General features: G+C 36.7%; 1 protein-coding gene across 1 annotated transcript in view; it reads right to left on the reverse strand.

The window, feature by feature from the left end:
- The window catches only part of LOC131029763 (cytochrome b5), a 98,528-nt gene extending 87,425 nt beyond the window's left edge, over positions 1-11,103 (reverse strand). The window contains exon 1 of the mRNA XM_057960412.2: positions 10,949-11,103. Coding sequence (XP_057816395.1) covers positions 10,949-11,026 — 78 coding nt within the window. The 5' untranslated portion in view covers positions 11,027-11,103. The remainder of the gene's footprint in view (positions 1-10,948) is intronic.
- Positions 11,104-17,714: the final 6,611 nt, after the last annotated feature.

Consider the following 17,714-nt stretch of genomic DNA (forward strand, 5'->3'; position numbering starts at 1 on the left):
TTATAAAGATCAAACGGGAAAAAGACACTATGCATGAGAACTTTATTGCTGAAACAGAAGAAAAGGAGAACCTAAAGCTAGATCTTGAGCTAGCATCGTCTCTGAAAGAGAACCTGTCTAAGCATAATGAAGATCTCATCAAAAAGCTTACTGAAGCCAATGAGAAATTGGAGAAGTTCGTCAAAAGTTCTACCATGCTGGAAGAACAAATTCAATCACAGAGAATGAAGGGTGATATCTCTGGACTTGGTTTTCATACAACTGAAAAAGGTGAATCCTCCGGTACAAAGAGCAACTATCCAAAAAACAAAACTGCTCCTAAAGTCAATAAGACTACCAGTAAGAAGGTTTTTGAACCTGTCTGCTTTGTTTGCCATAAGCCTAGTCATACTGCAAATGTCTGTAGAGACAAACCTAACAGAAATGCAAATTACAATACTAATGCTAGGTATGTGTCAAGAAAGTTTGAAGGTCATTGCTTCACATGTGGAATGTATGGGCATAGACATGTTGAGTGCAAATATGGAGCAAACAATCCTGTACCACACATGCATCCAAGACCAAATGGTGACCGGATAAGGAACTTTGATAACCGGGTAAACCTGAACTGGCAAAGATCCTACGGCAACCGGTTTAGTCCATTCGAGATGGAAAAGGTAACAAATGTTATTTGCACCTTCTGTAATAACTTTGGTCATGTGGCTATGAACTACAGAAGAAGAACATGAAGAGGAAATGCAGGACCTTGGAGATCATCTGGTATGGTCTGTTACCGCTGCAACAAACCGGGGCACTTAGCAAAATTTTGTAGATCAAGAAATAGCAAACCGGTCAACTCTTTCAAGGATCAGAAAGGAAAGCAAAAAGTTGATGTTGAGGAAACCAGAGGGGATATGAATCGGATTTGGAAGGAGAAAAGTGATGACTCGCCTGGAGAAGAAACTGTTCCTTCACCTAGTGAAGAGAACCCAGCACCAGTGACTTAAGCTTGTTTTAACATGGCTAAGGGGAGCTTAACGGTAAAACATCTCCGGAACCCTTGTAAAATGAGCGGGAAAGAATTTTTGAATCATGAATTTTGGTGACTTTTTGTTGACATGTTATCAACCGGTATTTCACTTGAGCGGTGAAATTAGGGTTTGTAACCCTAAAAGTGCGAGCATTTATTGCAGTTGGTAAAAAGGATAAAAGAAAGTTTTACTGTCTTTTTTACCCTAACTCTTTCGAGAAAGAAATTTGAAGCGATTGCAGAGCCGAACAAGATTGTCTTGTTGTCAATTGGCGAATTGTTTTGTGATTAGAGAAATTAAGTTGAATCGAAAGTTGCAGAAAGGCGAACTGGTGTGCATCTGGGCATTTCAACCGGGAAATGGAGCAACGTGCAAGAAACAAGGCATTTCTTTGAGTATACCGCTTCGAAACTTGCTTATCTAGAATGGCATCTACTTCTAAGTCTATAGAGAGGTTGATGATCACTGCTGAGCTTGAGGAAGCTCTAAAGGCAGACCAAATTATGTCTTGTAATGCATTGTCGCAAGTCCCGAGCGGAGTTGTGGTCAAAGGTGACTTGTCTAGTTATATAGACTACAAGGTAGAAGATTTAGGAACTCTACACATTTATACATAGTTGAAATCACTCTGTGATAAGAACGGAAAGATTGAAACAAAATATGCTAGGGTTTTTGAAAAAGGTTTTCATAATGCCGCCTACTTTCTTGAAGATTTTGAGGAAGAACATATCAGAATCATTTTGAGTCGAGTTCACGGAGAGAACATGTATTTAGAAAGGACTCACACAATAACCAAGGAAGCTATTCAGGCTATAACTGGTTATTTCTCAACCAGTGAAATTCCTGTGCTAAGACGAATTTCAAAGGATACTATCTTCAAATTAACCGGTTCTACATCTGATGGGCATGCTTTTTCTATCAACAATATTAAAGACCCTGCAGTGAAACTAGCAGCAATGGTGATAGGCTACCGGGTATTTTACTCCAGTAGACTTAATAGTGTTCCATCTGCAACAATTCATACAACACATAGAATGATTATTGATAATGCAGAGTATGATCTCTGTGAAGCCATCAGAGGGCAATTATTTCAAAATTTGCAATCTATTAAGAAGGACAACACTCAAAAGTTCAAATATGGTCAGCTATTAGTTGGGTTATTTTTCTATTTCCAGAACTTTCTGTCGGGGGAATTGGAGACAGTGAATGGTCAAAAGACCTACCGGTCAATGCACAGATCAAGAACAGCATTAAGGCTATGAAGAATACCTTTTCAGCTACCTTGAATAAGTATTTTAATGAATTTCAGAAAAAGATGAGCATGAGAATGAGATTACCTAAAGATGTGGTAAAACACTTTGCAAAAGACATAGTCTTCACTGTTACCACTGACTTTTGCTTGATGCAAGCAATTGAGCCCAGAGAGAAAGAGATGGAAGATATGAGCTATGAAGTTAATCATGATTTACTAGTTGGCGGATTTCAATTCTGTTGTAATTGTTAGAAAACAACAGGTTTTCTTGATCTATCTGAATAGCATTGCATTTGGTTGATCAGATCCTTCTAAGCTTCAATCTACTTTGTACTTGTAGCTAATGTGAAAGGAAAGAAAAAGAAGTCTGATGAAACGTCTCATGTGATAAAGACCAAAAGGGTGACTCGGAGTGTCCTAACCAAAAAGGAACCGGCACCTGAAGTATATGTAAAGGAGAGTGCACCAAAGAAGAGAAATCGAAAATTGATTTTGCAACCAAAGTCTGAGGGAACAGATTCTGAAGAAGAACCAAGGAAGGAAAAAGCAACCGGCAAAACATCCAAGAAGGTAAAGGTAGTGCCAAAGGCAACTACACCTACTGATATAGCTACCTACAAACCTGACACAGTTTTTGAGAGAACAATGAAGACACTAGGAAGGAATAGGTTTGACAATGTCAAAGAATATTTGGATTCTTTCACTGAAGATGAGCAGAAGCAAGTCATTCAACTGGTAATCACTTATTTGGGTCATTACAATAGATTTCCGCATGACTTGGAAAAGGATATTTCAATCTCTTTGTATAATACTCTTTTAGATAAATGGGAGGAAGCTATTCAGTTGGAAAAGAAAATTATTGATGAAATATTTGTACAATATTTTCCCAATTTGTCCTCAGATGGAATTAGTGCTTTGGTTGAGCAATACAAAGTACATTTTGATTTTAAAATGAGAAGATTGAAGCTTCTCAATGCAAAAAGGGCAGTCATTGAGTCTGAGACACATCAAATAGCCTGTGTAATCAAAAAGGGGGAAGAACTCATCCACTCTAGAAATAAGGATAATACTACAGATGATGTTCCTCTGCCGGAAATGGATGAAGAGGAGATTGTTCAACCTGATATAGTCTATCCAATCAAGAAGAAGGATGATTCCATTATTCTTGTTGATGAAGATGTTCAAAACACAGTGGACCTATTTGGAGACAAAACTGCACCAGATATGGAGCCTCCTACAACTACTGAAGTACAGGTTACATCAGTTGATCAACCGGCTATTCAACTAAAAGTGGACAATGAACCGGCAACAGAACGACTGGAGAAACCCCAATCTCCACCGGTCATTGAAAATACTCAAAAGGAGTCTACTGACAAAGTTGTCACTCAGTTACCTGAAAGACAACAAAGCAGAATACAGAGAGAGCTATCATTAAGAGTGTACCTCCTGAACCAGCGAAGCAAAAACTACTTGAAGATGATGATGATGATGATGATGATGATGATTCTTTAAGTATTTCAAAACCCATTGATATGAACACTTTGAGCACGTCAGAAATGTTGAAGATTGCAAATGTTATGCAATCTAGAGCGCATAAGAAGAGACTAAAAGAGCAAAGGATTGAAGCAGAGACAATCCAGAATGCAGTAGAATTTTTGTCTGGTTTACTACTGGAAACAGCTATTGCACATCTTCCTACACCCATTAGCAAATTTGGTCAGTTAGTTGCATATGCATCTGATCAAATCAAGTCACTTGAAGATGCTGCTCAAATGTCTGCTGAGAAGAGCCACAAGAAGAAATATGGAGATAAACTGGCAAAGAACATTGAAAGTGGCAAAATGGCTCTATCTCATAATGGAAGTCTGTTGAGAAAAGCTATTGAATCTGGAGGAAAGTATCTTGCCTTTACCTCCAATGTTTCTTTCTTTTATTCTGACATTTATAAGAGTCAAGTTGAAACCGAGCAAGAAATGGAAAGGATATGCAAGGCATATGTCCCACTCCAAGACTCCATTCATGCCTTTAACCGGTTTGTAGATGATTTGCATGACAAATTGGACAGGAATGATAATGAGAAGGCTAAGAGACTCCGATCTCTAAAAGAGCTCAAGAGTCTGCTCACATCACAAGTCGACATTGTTCAGAGAGCCTACTCCAATGCAGAATCTATTCTTGCTACTCCTGAAACCTGCATGCTAGACTCAATGGAAGAATTCCATTCCCAGCTGATGTCTACATTTGAGTGTACTGCTAACATACTGGAATCATGGGAAAATGCTTTATCACAGATAAAGCAAAACTTCACTAGTATTTTTATGAGATTAGCCAATGCATGAACCTTTTTAAGTTGTTAATATATGCTAAACACTTTGATACAGATTTTCTATATATATGTATAGATTTTACTTTTTCATTTTGGCATTGTTGTCAAAGGGGGAGTAGAAAAATGTATGTGTGTTTTTGAAAATTTTGTATTTATGCATGCATTAAGGGGGAGTATGAGTATATGTGTAAATTTGTTGTGTATGCACACTTAGCGGTATTGTATTACTCTAAAATTTTCTAAGTGTTGCCATCAATGCCAAAGGGGGAGATTGTTGGCTTGATGATGATTGTAATGTATTCATCACTTGTTGTCTTTGATAAAACACTCTCACACACACATATGATTACATTGACTACCGGTGTAACTTCAATTGGTTTACACTGTCAACCGGTATGTTTAAGGATTATCTCTAACCGGTACTTTGTGTCAACCGGTGTGTGCATAAGAGACAACCTATGGCTACACTAAGTCGACATCAAAATAAAGATGAAGATGAAGATGGAGATCAAGCGGAAGATTCCAGGACAACGGTTCACATGTTTTGTTCCAACCGGTATTGACTGTTCTAACCAGTATCTAATTTTGTGATGAATTATCAGCACCGATTTCTTGGTGGTCATTTTTGTGATGAGTTTTGATCACTTGTCTAGAAACACTGCACCTAGTAAATTGTGTTTTGATTTCCTTAGGCCGACATAAGATTTGAATGTCTATTTTAAGACATCTTAGTGAATCATTTGAAAGAGATAAAGAATGAGTATGGTCATGATGTTATGCGAATACTGATATGCATCAAGAGTGAAAGCTTTTGTTGAAGAGCGATAAGTGTTAAGATGAAGAGCAGTGTTGAATGTACTTAGAAGGATCTGATCAAGCAAGTATTGTGCTACTCAGAACAGATCAAACCATTCTTGTTGTTTTCTAATCATTATAACATAATCAAATCCCCTAACCGGGTAAGCTCTAACAAGCTTCATTGTACAAATCCTCTAACAAGGATATCCATTAGTTTGGATTCTCAAATCCTCCAACGAGGTTACTCCTAACAGGATAGTACTCTTAACAGGGTATAAGCTTCTAATCAAGCTTTGGGATCTCTAACAAGATTTGCTCCTAGCAAAGCACTTTGTAGACCTTAACCAGTCTGTTATCTATTACTGCAGATAATTAACTTATGAGTTCCATCTCACCGTGGTTTTTACCTATTTGGGTTTTCCACGTACAAACACTTGTGTTATGGTGGATGCTTTACTTTTTGTGGATGTTGTTATATCATTTTGGATAGCATGTATTTTGTTTAAATGCTTGGTTAAGTTCATCTACCGGTCAGTGTTTGAAGTAGTGTTTTATTTGGTGTCAATGATTCACCCCCCCCCGCCCTCTCAGTGTTTTTCAAGTCCATCATGGCAGTCCTCATTTCATAAGCAGTTAAGGAGCCATACAACTCATCCATTGTAAAGACTTCAGATCTTTTGCTTCTTCTATAGCTGAAACCTTTGTATCATACTTAGATGTAAGAGATCTAAGTACTTTCTTCACTACCACCTCATCTTTTACTTCTTCTCCAAGCCCTATAATGGTATTTGTTGTTTCATCAACCCTTTGGAGATAGTCAGCAATCTTCTCTTCCTCTTTCATCTTCAAACCCTCAAGTTGTGCTCTCAATGTCTACAACTTGGCTTCCTTGGCTTTAGCATCGCCTTCAAATATCTTTTGCAACTTGTCCCAAGTTTCCTTGGCAAAAGAACAGTGCATGACTTTAACAAACTCATTATCAGACAACCCACTAAGAATGGCATTCTTAGCTTTAGCATTGTTCTCATATTCCCTCTTAGCATTTGGATCAGTAGGGGGATTATTAGAAACTGTATATCCATTTACAACCGACATCCATACATCACAACCTAGAGAGGACAAATAGGTTTCCATTCTTCTACTCCAAAAGGCATAGTTGACACCATCAAACATAGGAGTTTTTGAGGAGGTGGATTCATTTATTGCCATTGTGAACACTTGATAGGATCTACCCAAGCTAGAGAATGCTTTTGACAAAACAGGGTACCTAGGCTCTGATACCAATTGTTGGACACAATGGATCACTGAGAGAGGGGGTGAATCAGTGATTTAAACTCTTTTCCTTCAACAAGGAGATACTGGTAATGTATAAAACAAACTAAGTGCTAACCGGTAGCTCAAACAGTGCAAACAAGGTGTGTGAAAGGATTTGCTAAAACATTAATATACTATATGCACAAAGATGCAACATACAACACCAGATATATACGAGGAAAACCCAATGTGGGAAAAACCTCAGTGAGAATAGTTGTTGGAGATCTTCTGCTCCAATCCAGCCTCACAATAAAACTCTAATTATAATATTTAGGGCATCAACCCAAGAAGCACCAACTCAAAGGAGCACCAACCCCTGCACAATTTATAGGCTACAACCTAAAGGAGCTACAACCCTTGCACTAAGCTGCAACTTAGTGAAAATTGTATAAAACTCAGATATACAAATGAAATCATTGTTGCAAATGAAGTTTTGCAACCTTACAATATTCTCCTCTGTCGGTTTCAGCCTTACCGGTCTGTATACTCTCCATTCACTCTACAACTTGACTTTGCTAATCACTTTTCTAAATCCCCTCTCACAATGTCTTTTCACCTTCAACTCACACTTGATCACTCTTAATCAAGCACAGCTTTTGTCGGTTCGTCACCTTTGTGTTCAATGCACACTCCATCGGTTGTTCCTTACACCGGTTTACTCTGCTTCTCCTTATCAGTTGGATCTTCGCTCATAAACACTTGAAGTATTTATCTCTTCGGCTCTCAGACAACAATTTTACACTTGTCTTCACTCTGCAGCAGCAGTAATCACAGTCTCAAGTCATCATATTTAAACTTGAGCTTTCCCGCCAAGAATCAATTCAAGCTTGGAGCGGTTAGGGTTTCCTTTACCTGACACAATCTGCATGAGATCCAATCCAGTCTGCCTTGGATCGATCACCTGTACTCGAGGAATGCATCTGTACACGTTTTCCATTATCCAATGCATACTTGCTAAAGATAGCAATCTCGTACATGATTTTCTACCTTGAAATCTGTTGACTCATAAAAAACTCAACTGTTTCCTTCTCGAGATCTTCTTGCAATCTGATTTCTTTGCTTCGATCCAGGCGCCAACTACTCCCTGATCTTCCTCTGTCATTCTTTCTTCCTCGAGCCACATCAGTCAGTTACAATCCCGTGATTTTTGGTTGTTTCATTAATGTCAACTAGCTGTTTCAACAACCATGTCGATGGAGGCTTCACCGACCTTTGCATGTTTGCCACCTCAGCTCCACATGGCATCACAACGGTCATACACTTGGCTCACCGACACTCAGTCAGCTTACACTTGAACATTCAGCAAACTCATACCGGTACAGGCCTTTACCGGTGAGACCTTCTCTTGCTAACCGGTAGTGCACACTACACCGGTAGCACATCTTTACCTCCGGTGGTTTGTGATTACTTTAACATTCTGCCTCTTCATCATAAACAGGCAACCAAACTCTAGACCGGTTTAAGCTCTACCGGTTACCACGCAACATGCTCACACACACATGCATCTCACCTCATATCGATGAAGTCACTGGTAGTCTCAACAACTACTTGTCTTTCACCATACCGGTACATTCTTCTTCATATCGGATGACATACCTCTACTGGTAGCCTGCCTGAAATACCGGTTGACATCAATGACAACTCAATGGCAACACTATTATCAATTTTCTCCAAATATAAATCCTGGAAATAAGCTCAAGAGGCATATTTATTCTCCTCCAAATATCACACCCAGGTAGCGTTATAAAATATTTTGTTTAATTTTAAATACCCCCTTATGTCTCCCTTGTAGGCACCCACCCCTAGAAGGTCACTTTATTTGATAATTTAACTTTAATACAATAACGTTATTTAAAATAATAACTCTGAACATCATTAATCGTCAAATTATTATCATCCAATGCAACCACTAACTAACCCCAAGTAGTACCACTACCAACTAACCAAGTCAATGTGCAGCCTGTCACTAAAAATAGTAAAAATGGACAAATTGTTCAAAAAGCCTCTCTAGAAAGTATCATAAAGCAAAACTTCACAAACCAAGCTCAAAGCAACACCTATTATGCCAGATTAGCTAGACTAAACGCTCACCAAAAACTCAAGAGTTCCCTAACCTTAACTCATTAGCCTCCGAGAGACCACTAGACAAGCTAACGGTCATCAATGTTGTCAATGCTTAGGAAGGGGACATTGCATATATTTACTCTCTCAAGAACAAAAAAACCTACTAATTGGAAAATTACAAATATCCTTAAAGAAGCATGGCCTCTATTGGACTCATTAAGTCCCTTCACCCTACAACATGTTAGTGTAAACATGGTATATTACCTAACTAGTTTCTTATTATGCCCTTTCACACTAGCATACTTAAGCTTATATAGGTCATTTACCCTTGTGTGCCTTATGCCATAGGATTAAGATGCATGTTGTGATCTTATTCTACCCTAAGGTTTCATCCATGTCTTTATAACAAGGATTTATTCATTGTATATCATATCCTATTCATTTTGCATCCAATGAATTCTCTAGCTTCATAGCAAATCAATTGCTTCTCTTGTGTGAAAGAGTGTTTTGGTTGTAAGTGATCCTTGGGCTACTATAGGGTTCAATCAACAACTCTTACATAATATCAAAGCTCTAGATTTGCAATCCTCTTTCCTCTTTTCAAATATTTTCAACCAAGAGCTTTCATATGGTGCATCATAGTGCATAATGAACCTCATAGTTGCATGCAAAAGGCCCAAAAACCTATAAATCCATACAAGGCATGATACGGTTTGGTTATAGAAAAATTTGAGCTTCTTCTTGTGGGTTAAGTATATTGCCACTGTACCATTTTGTACGACCATACAAATTCGTATAGTTGTTCAACTTCCTCAATTTTTGTGGCATCATCTTTTGAGCTTGTCTCAATTTTTTAGTCATCTCAATTTCCATGCCTAGAAGATACAGTTGAGTATTTTATTTATTTTTCATCTTTAAAAAAATGATTTTTTACTTGGGTACTACCCCCATGGCCTTAGCCTCTAGTCACTTGGGTGACCAACACCCATCTGCCAACCACTAGCCCCCAGGGCCTAAGCCCTATCATATGGATGTCCCATGCCTGGCTGCCAACTGCCAACCCCCAAAGATTCAACTCATAGTCACATAGGCAACTGGAACAGATATTTAAAGTGCTTTTTCAAGAAAAGTATAACAGATACTTATTCTTAATTAAAAAAATTGGAGTTTCAATCAAACAAATGTTATGTATCTGAATACCACCATGTTTTTAACTCGTAGTTTCCAGTCTCCTTTGAGACCCTTCTTAAAAAAATATATTAATTATGATAGCACTGTTATGGATTGAATTTCCCTTCATCCTCCACCCTCCCTACACACTTTAGATTAATGACTTACAATCGCAATGTTATCAATGATGTTTGAGTTTCCAACAGATATTTAAAATTTTAAATTGCTTTTTCAAGAGAAGAATAAAAAATACTTATTGTTAATTAAAAAAAATTGGAGTTTCAGTCAAACAAATATTATGAATCTGGATACCACCATGTTTTTAACTCCCAGGTTCCAGTCTCCTTTGAGACCCTTCTTAAAGAAAATATTAATTATGATAGCACTGTTATGGATTGAATTTCCCTTCATCCTCCACCCTCCCTCCGTACTTTAGATTAATGGTTTACAATCGCAATGCTATCAATGATGTTTGAGTATCCAACAGATGTTTCAGTATCCAACAGATATTTAAAGTGCTTTTTCAAGAGAAGAATAACAAATACATATTGTTAATTAATAAAAATTGGAGTTTCAGTCAAACAAATATTGTGTATCTGGATACCACCATGTTTTTAACTCCCAGGTTCCAGTCTCCTTTGAGACCCTTCTTAAAGAAAATATTAATTATGATAGCACTGTTATGGATTGAATTTCCCTTCATCCTCCACCCTCCCTCCATACTTTAGATTAATGATTTACAATCGCAATGCTATCAATGATGTTTGAGTATCCAACAGATATTTGAAGTGCTTTTTCAAATTCTCCTTTAAAGTAGATTTAATTATGATTTAGATTTAATTATGATTTATTTCTTTTGAAACAAATCGGTAACAAAAGTTTTGGCCGATTTAACGAAACAGCCCAAGAGCTGAGTTCAAATTGAAGCCAGTCCCCGGCATAGAAGTCTCCATTATTGAAAAGTTACTATCAGATATCTAGAGGAGATTCAAATTAACTGTGTATATACGATACCTTAGAGTTGACGATGATCCAGCAGTCGTTTTGGGTATTGTGGGAGGAGACCTCCTCGAATGAGTAAACCTTGGCCATCGTCCCCTCTGCCCTGAACCAAAACAAACCAATCACAGACGACGTTCTTTCATTTGTTCATACCGTCTAGCTTTATACTCTTTCATTAATTTGGTTATTTGTAGTTAATCAGTTTGAATGGCTTGTTATGGTCCAATTACGTGCAAGTTCCCAACTCCACACTACAGTTAAGGGTCATGTCTAAGACCAACAAAAGGGTCATGTCTAAAGGCCACTTTGTTGGAGGAACAAATATTTAGTCTTTGATTTATAGTTGAATAGGTTTCAATTTACGATTGAATGAATGTTTTTAGTAATGTTCATGAGGTCAAATAATCTATGGGATCCACGGATAACTAATAAAGGAAACGTGTAAAGTCCAAACGAAGCTCAAACAAAATACTGTGATTGTTAAACCTTCCCTTCCTTCCGCATCTTGGATCTTCTACTATGTATCTTGATTAGAAAATCTGCAACTCTTGTTATCTTTTCTTTGTCAAATAGGTTACTCAAGGTGTTTACATTTAGTGTCTTAACATAGTTGATCTGAATATAATTATAGGTTGGACACTCTATGATGTAATGACATTTTGTATCCCTTAAGTGCAATATCAACATCTTCCATCTTCTCATTCCTCTTTAGGTATCATCCATCTTCCTATTTCACACCTAAGTTGATGTGAGTTGGTTCTTAACTAAGCAATTAACATTTTTGCCTTCCATTTTATTTCCATTTCCATGTAGTTCTTTTGTGTATGGTGTGGTTAAGGCTTTTGTTCGATGGGGATAATTATTATTATTGGTATTTAATTAAAAATTTATTAATGGAAATATATTTAGAATGCTACCAAGGCATCTTGACATGTTTTTATTATGTATATAAAAGCTAAAAACATAATAAATATATACTAGCATACCTATCTTTAGAAATATATGCAAAGTACGCTGAGAGATATCTTTGATTAAAACTTAAAATAGATATATTTAATTCAAACTTAAATTTTAAATAAGTGTATGTAATTCTAATTGAATTATAACTCTTTTTAAATAGTAAGCCTTATCTAATCCTAATTGAATTATAACTCCTTTTAAATAGTAAGCCTAAGTGAAATTTTTCATATGGTTTACTAATTAAAGTAAATTTCAATTATAACTCTTTTTAAATAGTAAGCCTTACCTAATCCTAATTGAATTATTACTCTTTTTAAATAGTAAGCCTAATTGAAAATTTTCAAATGATTTACTAATTAAAGTAAATTTGATTTGAGTACTTTGTAAATTTAAAGATTGGTAGTGTTTTTAGAATTGGTAATTGCAATGAATTCATAAGTATAATTTTTACTTTATTGATTTTCTTAGGCTTTGAACCCTTTTTTCTTTTTTTCTTTTTTGCTTGTTTTATGTTCTTCATTGTTAATGTTAGAGTTAGGTTTTAATTGAGTTTCATTTTCAATATACATCAAGATAGATCACAATGATAGTGATTCTAAAAAATCATCGAACATGAGAATAGATTCTAGAAAGCCAAATACTTTAAACCTTATAGTAGATAAGCTTGATGATGATACTATTATTATATTTTATATATTTTTTAAGCAAATTGTTGTCATGGGGGTAGCGCCCTTTCCATTAAAACAAAGAAAATATCTACAAACAATTAACAAAAGGAGAAAAACAGGGTCCAGATAGCCTCAACGACTTCCTAGGATCTCTCCAACTGATAAGTTGAGAACATGCTCCCATTTAAACTCATCATGTATTCATATGTTTCTAAATTGTTTCTACTCGAACCATCCCTCAAGGCCATTATGGTGTCTACCATGTCCTTGTTTTTGATAATTTCTTCTATTGGAAATGTGTCAACAACCAACCTTAGAGGGCATTGGGCCCCAGCCTTCTCAATTCCTTAACTGCCATCTCCCTCAAGTTTGGGGCTATAAAGCTATTAACTGCCTTTTCGGTAGCTTCGTAGTTGCTTGTGGTTTGGTTCAATCCAAAATTTTGGTTTCATTCTTATTTTTGCTAAGTTGGGTAGTGTTATTTTGGGTCCGGTTCGATCCAAAATTCGAGGATGAGCAGCGGCATTTGTGTAGCATATGAGTCATGATTTGGGTTTGATATTTGTGATGGATGTAATGTGTTGGTATGACCAATGAAGTGCATTTTGGTAAGGTCTACTTCTCATTCCTTCCCACCACCAGAATGTTTAGCGATGACCTATTTCGAATCTCTGTTTGGCCAACTTAGATGATTATGTTTCCCGGAGATAGTATATATAAGAAGATGGTCTGATTGTGTTGAGACATGAAATATGTGCGAGACTGAAAAGAAAAATCTGATTGATGTTGATATGCGAAGTGTGTTGTTCAGAGGCACCAAAAGCAATTCTGATATTGTAGTTCATGTTTTAGGGGTGGATTCTCTTTTCTTTCCTCTTCCTTCAATAGTGAGCCTTTATGGATAGTGAGCCACCCTTTGTAAAAATCATCTTAACCAGTGTTATATATTGAGAACTAACATTCTTTGTGGTTTTTCCCTTCTTAGGTTTTCCATGTCATATCTGGTGTTCATTGCGTGATCTGTTTTGTGTATGAGTTTTCATGTTATATCTGCTTTAATTAATTTTGTTGGTTATTCTGGATCTGTGAAAGAATTAAAGAAGATTTTAAGTAGTCAACTGATTCACCCCCCTCTAAGTTGCCTGGATAATTAACACCAAAAGACTGGTGTTGTGAGTGTGGGGGCCTTTGAGTACCTGTTGTCACGAAGGATTGTACTTGTGATGCTAGACTAAAAGCTCAGCAATCTTGTGAAACATGGAAACACCTTCAAGCTCGTGGGTTGTTCAAAGTGAAGGTGAATCTCCGAATTATAGGTCGACTTCCCGTATGATGAATCTCTTGCAAATAACTTTCTATCGAGAAAAAGGATAGAAGGAATACTGAAATTAAACCTATCCTACGAGGTGATGCACCAAATATTCTTTCTGAGACCTGCAACTGCTTAACTCACAAAAACCTTCAACAAATAACCCTGAATACTTCACAACTCAACTGAATATGTGAACACATAAATATTTCATAGAAAGGGCTTGATTAGAAAAGCTTGCTTGAAGGAAAATAAACTATCTTCACAAATACAAACTCATCAAAATTAGATTACACAATCTATAACCTGCATTAACCGTGCATCCTCCTGAATTAATATTGTTTGAAAGAGACAACATTAAACAATTCGAAGAATGAATCACAAAAAAAATCATCAATATCTTTCATTCAACACCAGACAAGAAGTATCAAGAAGGAATATGTTATTTTATTGAGAGTTGAAAGAGTGTTGCTACTACAAACTCATAATTATGAACTACATTATTGTCGTTAAGCATAAAAGAGACCACAATCAGTTTACAATCATGTTGAGGAAAGAAAGAACTCCCCCAAAATAATGAAGAGGAGAGAAGAATATATAGAAGACAAGCTCCAAAAATCTGCATGAAGTAACCCTAGGCGAATTTGCCCAAAATAGTGTGCAAAGCACATGCATAATGTTGGCTTGATGATGATTGTAATGTATTCATCACTTGTTGTCATTGATGAAATAGTCTCACACACACATATGATTACATTGACTACCGGTGTAACTTCACTGGTTTACACTGTTAACCGGTATGTTTAGGGTCTATCTCTAACCGGTACTCTGTGTCAACTAGTATGTGCTTAAGAGATAACCTGTGGTTACATTAAGTCAGCATCAAAATGAAGATGAAAATGAAGATGGAGATCAAATGGAAAATTCTAGGACAACGATTCACATGTTTTGTTCCAATCGGTATTGACTGTTATAACTCGTCTCTGATTTTGTGATGAGTTACCAGCACTATTTTCTTGACGGTCATTTTTGTGATGAGTTATGTTTACTTGTCTAGATACACTGCACCTAGGAAATTGTGTTTTGATTTACTATGGCCGACATAAGATTTGTATGTCTATTTAAAGATATCTTAGAGAATCATTTTAAAAAAAAGAGAACTGATATAGGAGAGGATTTTATGCGAATACTGATATGCATAAAGAGTGAAAGCTTTTGTTGAAGAGCGATAAGTGTTAAGATGAAGAGCAGTGTTGAATGTACTTAGAATGATCTGATCAAGAAAGTCTTGTGCTACTCAGAACAGATCAAACCTTTCTTGTTGTTTTCTAATCATTACAACAGAATCAAATCCCCTAACCAGGTAAGCTCTAACAAGCTTCATTATGCAAATCCTCTAACAAGGTGATCCATTAGTTTGGATTCTCAAGTCCTCCGGTGAGGTTACTCTTAACAAGGTATAAGCTTCTAATCAAGCTTGGGATCTCTAACAAGATTCGCTCCTAGCAGAGCACTTTGTAAGACCTTAACCAGTCAGTTATCTATTACTGCAAATAGTTAACTTGTGAGTTACATCTCACCGTGGTTTTTACCTATTTGGGTTTTCCACGTATAAACACTTGTGTTATGGTTGATGTTCTACTTTATGTGGATGTTGTTATTTCATTTTGGATAGCATGTATTTTGTTTAAATGCTTGGTTAAGTTCATCTACCGGTTAGTGTTTGCTTTGGTGTCACTGATTCACCCCCCCTCTCAATGCTTTTCAAGTCCATCAATTGGTATCAGATCCTAACTTCTTTGAAGCCTGACCGCTTAGAAGGGAATCTTGAAACTACCATGGGGGACAGGAGCTACTTCGAGATGGTTAGAGAGCTAGCAGCTAGCAGAAATGAAATTGAAAACCTTAGGGGCAAACTGAAATTTTCTCAAGTCAAAAGGAGAGAGCTATCTGAAAAACTGCTAGAACTATCTGATAATAGTTCTTCAGATGAAGCCAATATCGAAGCTTTAGCTGATAAAGTTGAAAAGGTGAACGGTGAAAAACTAAATCTAAGAATAGAGCTAGAAGGTCTCACTATCCACATGAGTCAGGAACTGGAAGCCATAAGAGTTGTTGAAGATCTTATCAAGTTAAGAGATCAAGAGATCATAAAGATCAAATGAGAAAAAGACACTATACATGAGGACTTGATTGCTGAAACAGAAGAAAAGGAGAACCTAAAGCTAGACCTTGAGTTGGCATCGTCTCTGAAAGAGAACCTATCTAAGCATAATGAAGATCTTGTCAAAAATCTTACTGAAACCAATAAGAAATTGGAGAAGTTCGTCAAAAGTTCTACCATGTCGGAAGAACAAATTCAATCACAGAGAATGAAGGGTGATATCTCTGGACTTGGTTTTCATACAACTGAAAAAGGTGAATCCTTTGGTACAAAGAACAAAACTGCTCCTAAAGTCAATAAGACTACTGGTAAGAAGTTTTTTAAACATGTCTGCTTTGTTTGTCACAAGCCTAGTCATACTGCAAATGTTTGTAAAAACAAACCTAACATAAATGCAAATTACAATACTAATGCTAGGTATGTGTCTAGAAAGTTTGAAGGTCATTGCTACACGTGTGGAATGTATGGGCATAGACATATTGAGTGTAGATATGGATCAAACAATCCTGTATCACACATGCATTCTAGACCAAATGGTGACCGGATAAGGAATTTTGATAACCGAGTAAACAGGAACTGGCAAAGATCCTATGGCAACCGCTTTAGTCCATTCGAAATGGAAAAGGCAACAAATGTTGTTTGCACCTTTTGTAATAACTTTGGTCATGTGGCTATGAACTGCAAAAGAAGAACAGGAAGAGGAAATGCAGGACCCTGGAGATCATCTGGTATGGTCTGTTACCACTGCAACAAACCGGGGCACTTAGCAAAGTTTTGTAGATCAAGAAATAACAAACCGGTCAACTCTTTTAAGGATCAAAAAGGTAAGCAGAAAGTTGATGTCAAGGAAACCAGAGAAGATATGAATCAGATTTGGAAAAAGAAAGGTGATGACTCGCCTGGGGAATAAATTGTTCCTTCACCCAGTGAAGAGAATCCAACACCGGTGACTTAAGCTTGTCTAGCACGGCTAAGGGGAGCTTAATGGTAAAACATCTCCAGACCCCTCACAAAATGAGCGGGAAAAAATTTTTGAATTGTAAAATTTTTTTGGTGACTTTTTGTTAACGTGTTATCAACCGGTATTTCACTTAAGCGGTAAATAAAAATTAGGGTTTGTAACCTAAAGTGCGAGCATTTATTACTGTCGGTAAAGTGGATAAAAACAAGTTTTACTTTATCATTTTTACCCTAACTCTTTCGAAAGATAAATTTGAAGCAATTTCAAAGCAGAACAAGATTGTCTTGTTGTCAATTGGAAAATTGTTTCGTGTTTAGAGAAATCAAGTTGAATCGAAAGTTGCAGAGAGGCGAACAGGTGTACATTTGGACTTTTCAACTGGGAAACAGAGCGACATGCAGATACAAGGTATTTCTTTGTATACCGCTTTGAAACTTGTTTAACTAGAATGGCATCTTCTTCTAAGTCTGTAGAAAGGTTGGTGCTCACTGCTGAGCCTGAGGAAGCTCTAAAGGCAGATGAAATTATGTCTTATAATGCATTATCGCAAGTCCCGAGTGGTGTTGTGGTCAAAGGTGACTTGTCCAGCTATATAGATTGCAAGATAGAAGATTTAGGAACTCTACACGTCTATACTCAGCTGAAATCACTTTTTGATAAGAGCGGAAAGATTGAAACCAAATATGCTAGGGTTTTTGAAAAAGGGTTTCATAATG

The sequence above is a fragment of the Cryptomeria japonica genome, chromosome 9 (genome assembly GCF_030272615.1).
Source record: "Cryptomeria japonica chromosome 9, Sugi_1.0, whole genome shotgun sequence".
Taxonomy (NCBI): Eukaryota; Viridiplantae; Streptophyta; class Pinopsida; order Cupressales; family Cupressaceae; genus Cryptomeria; species Cryptomeria japonica.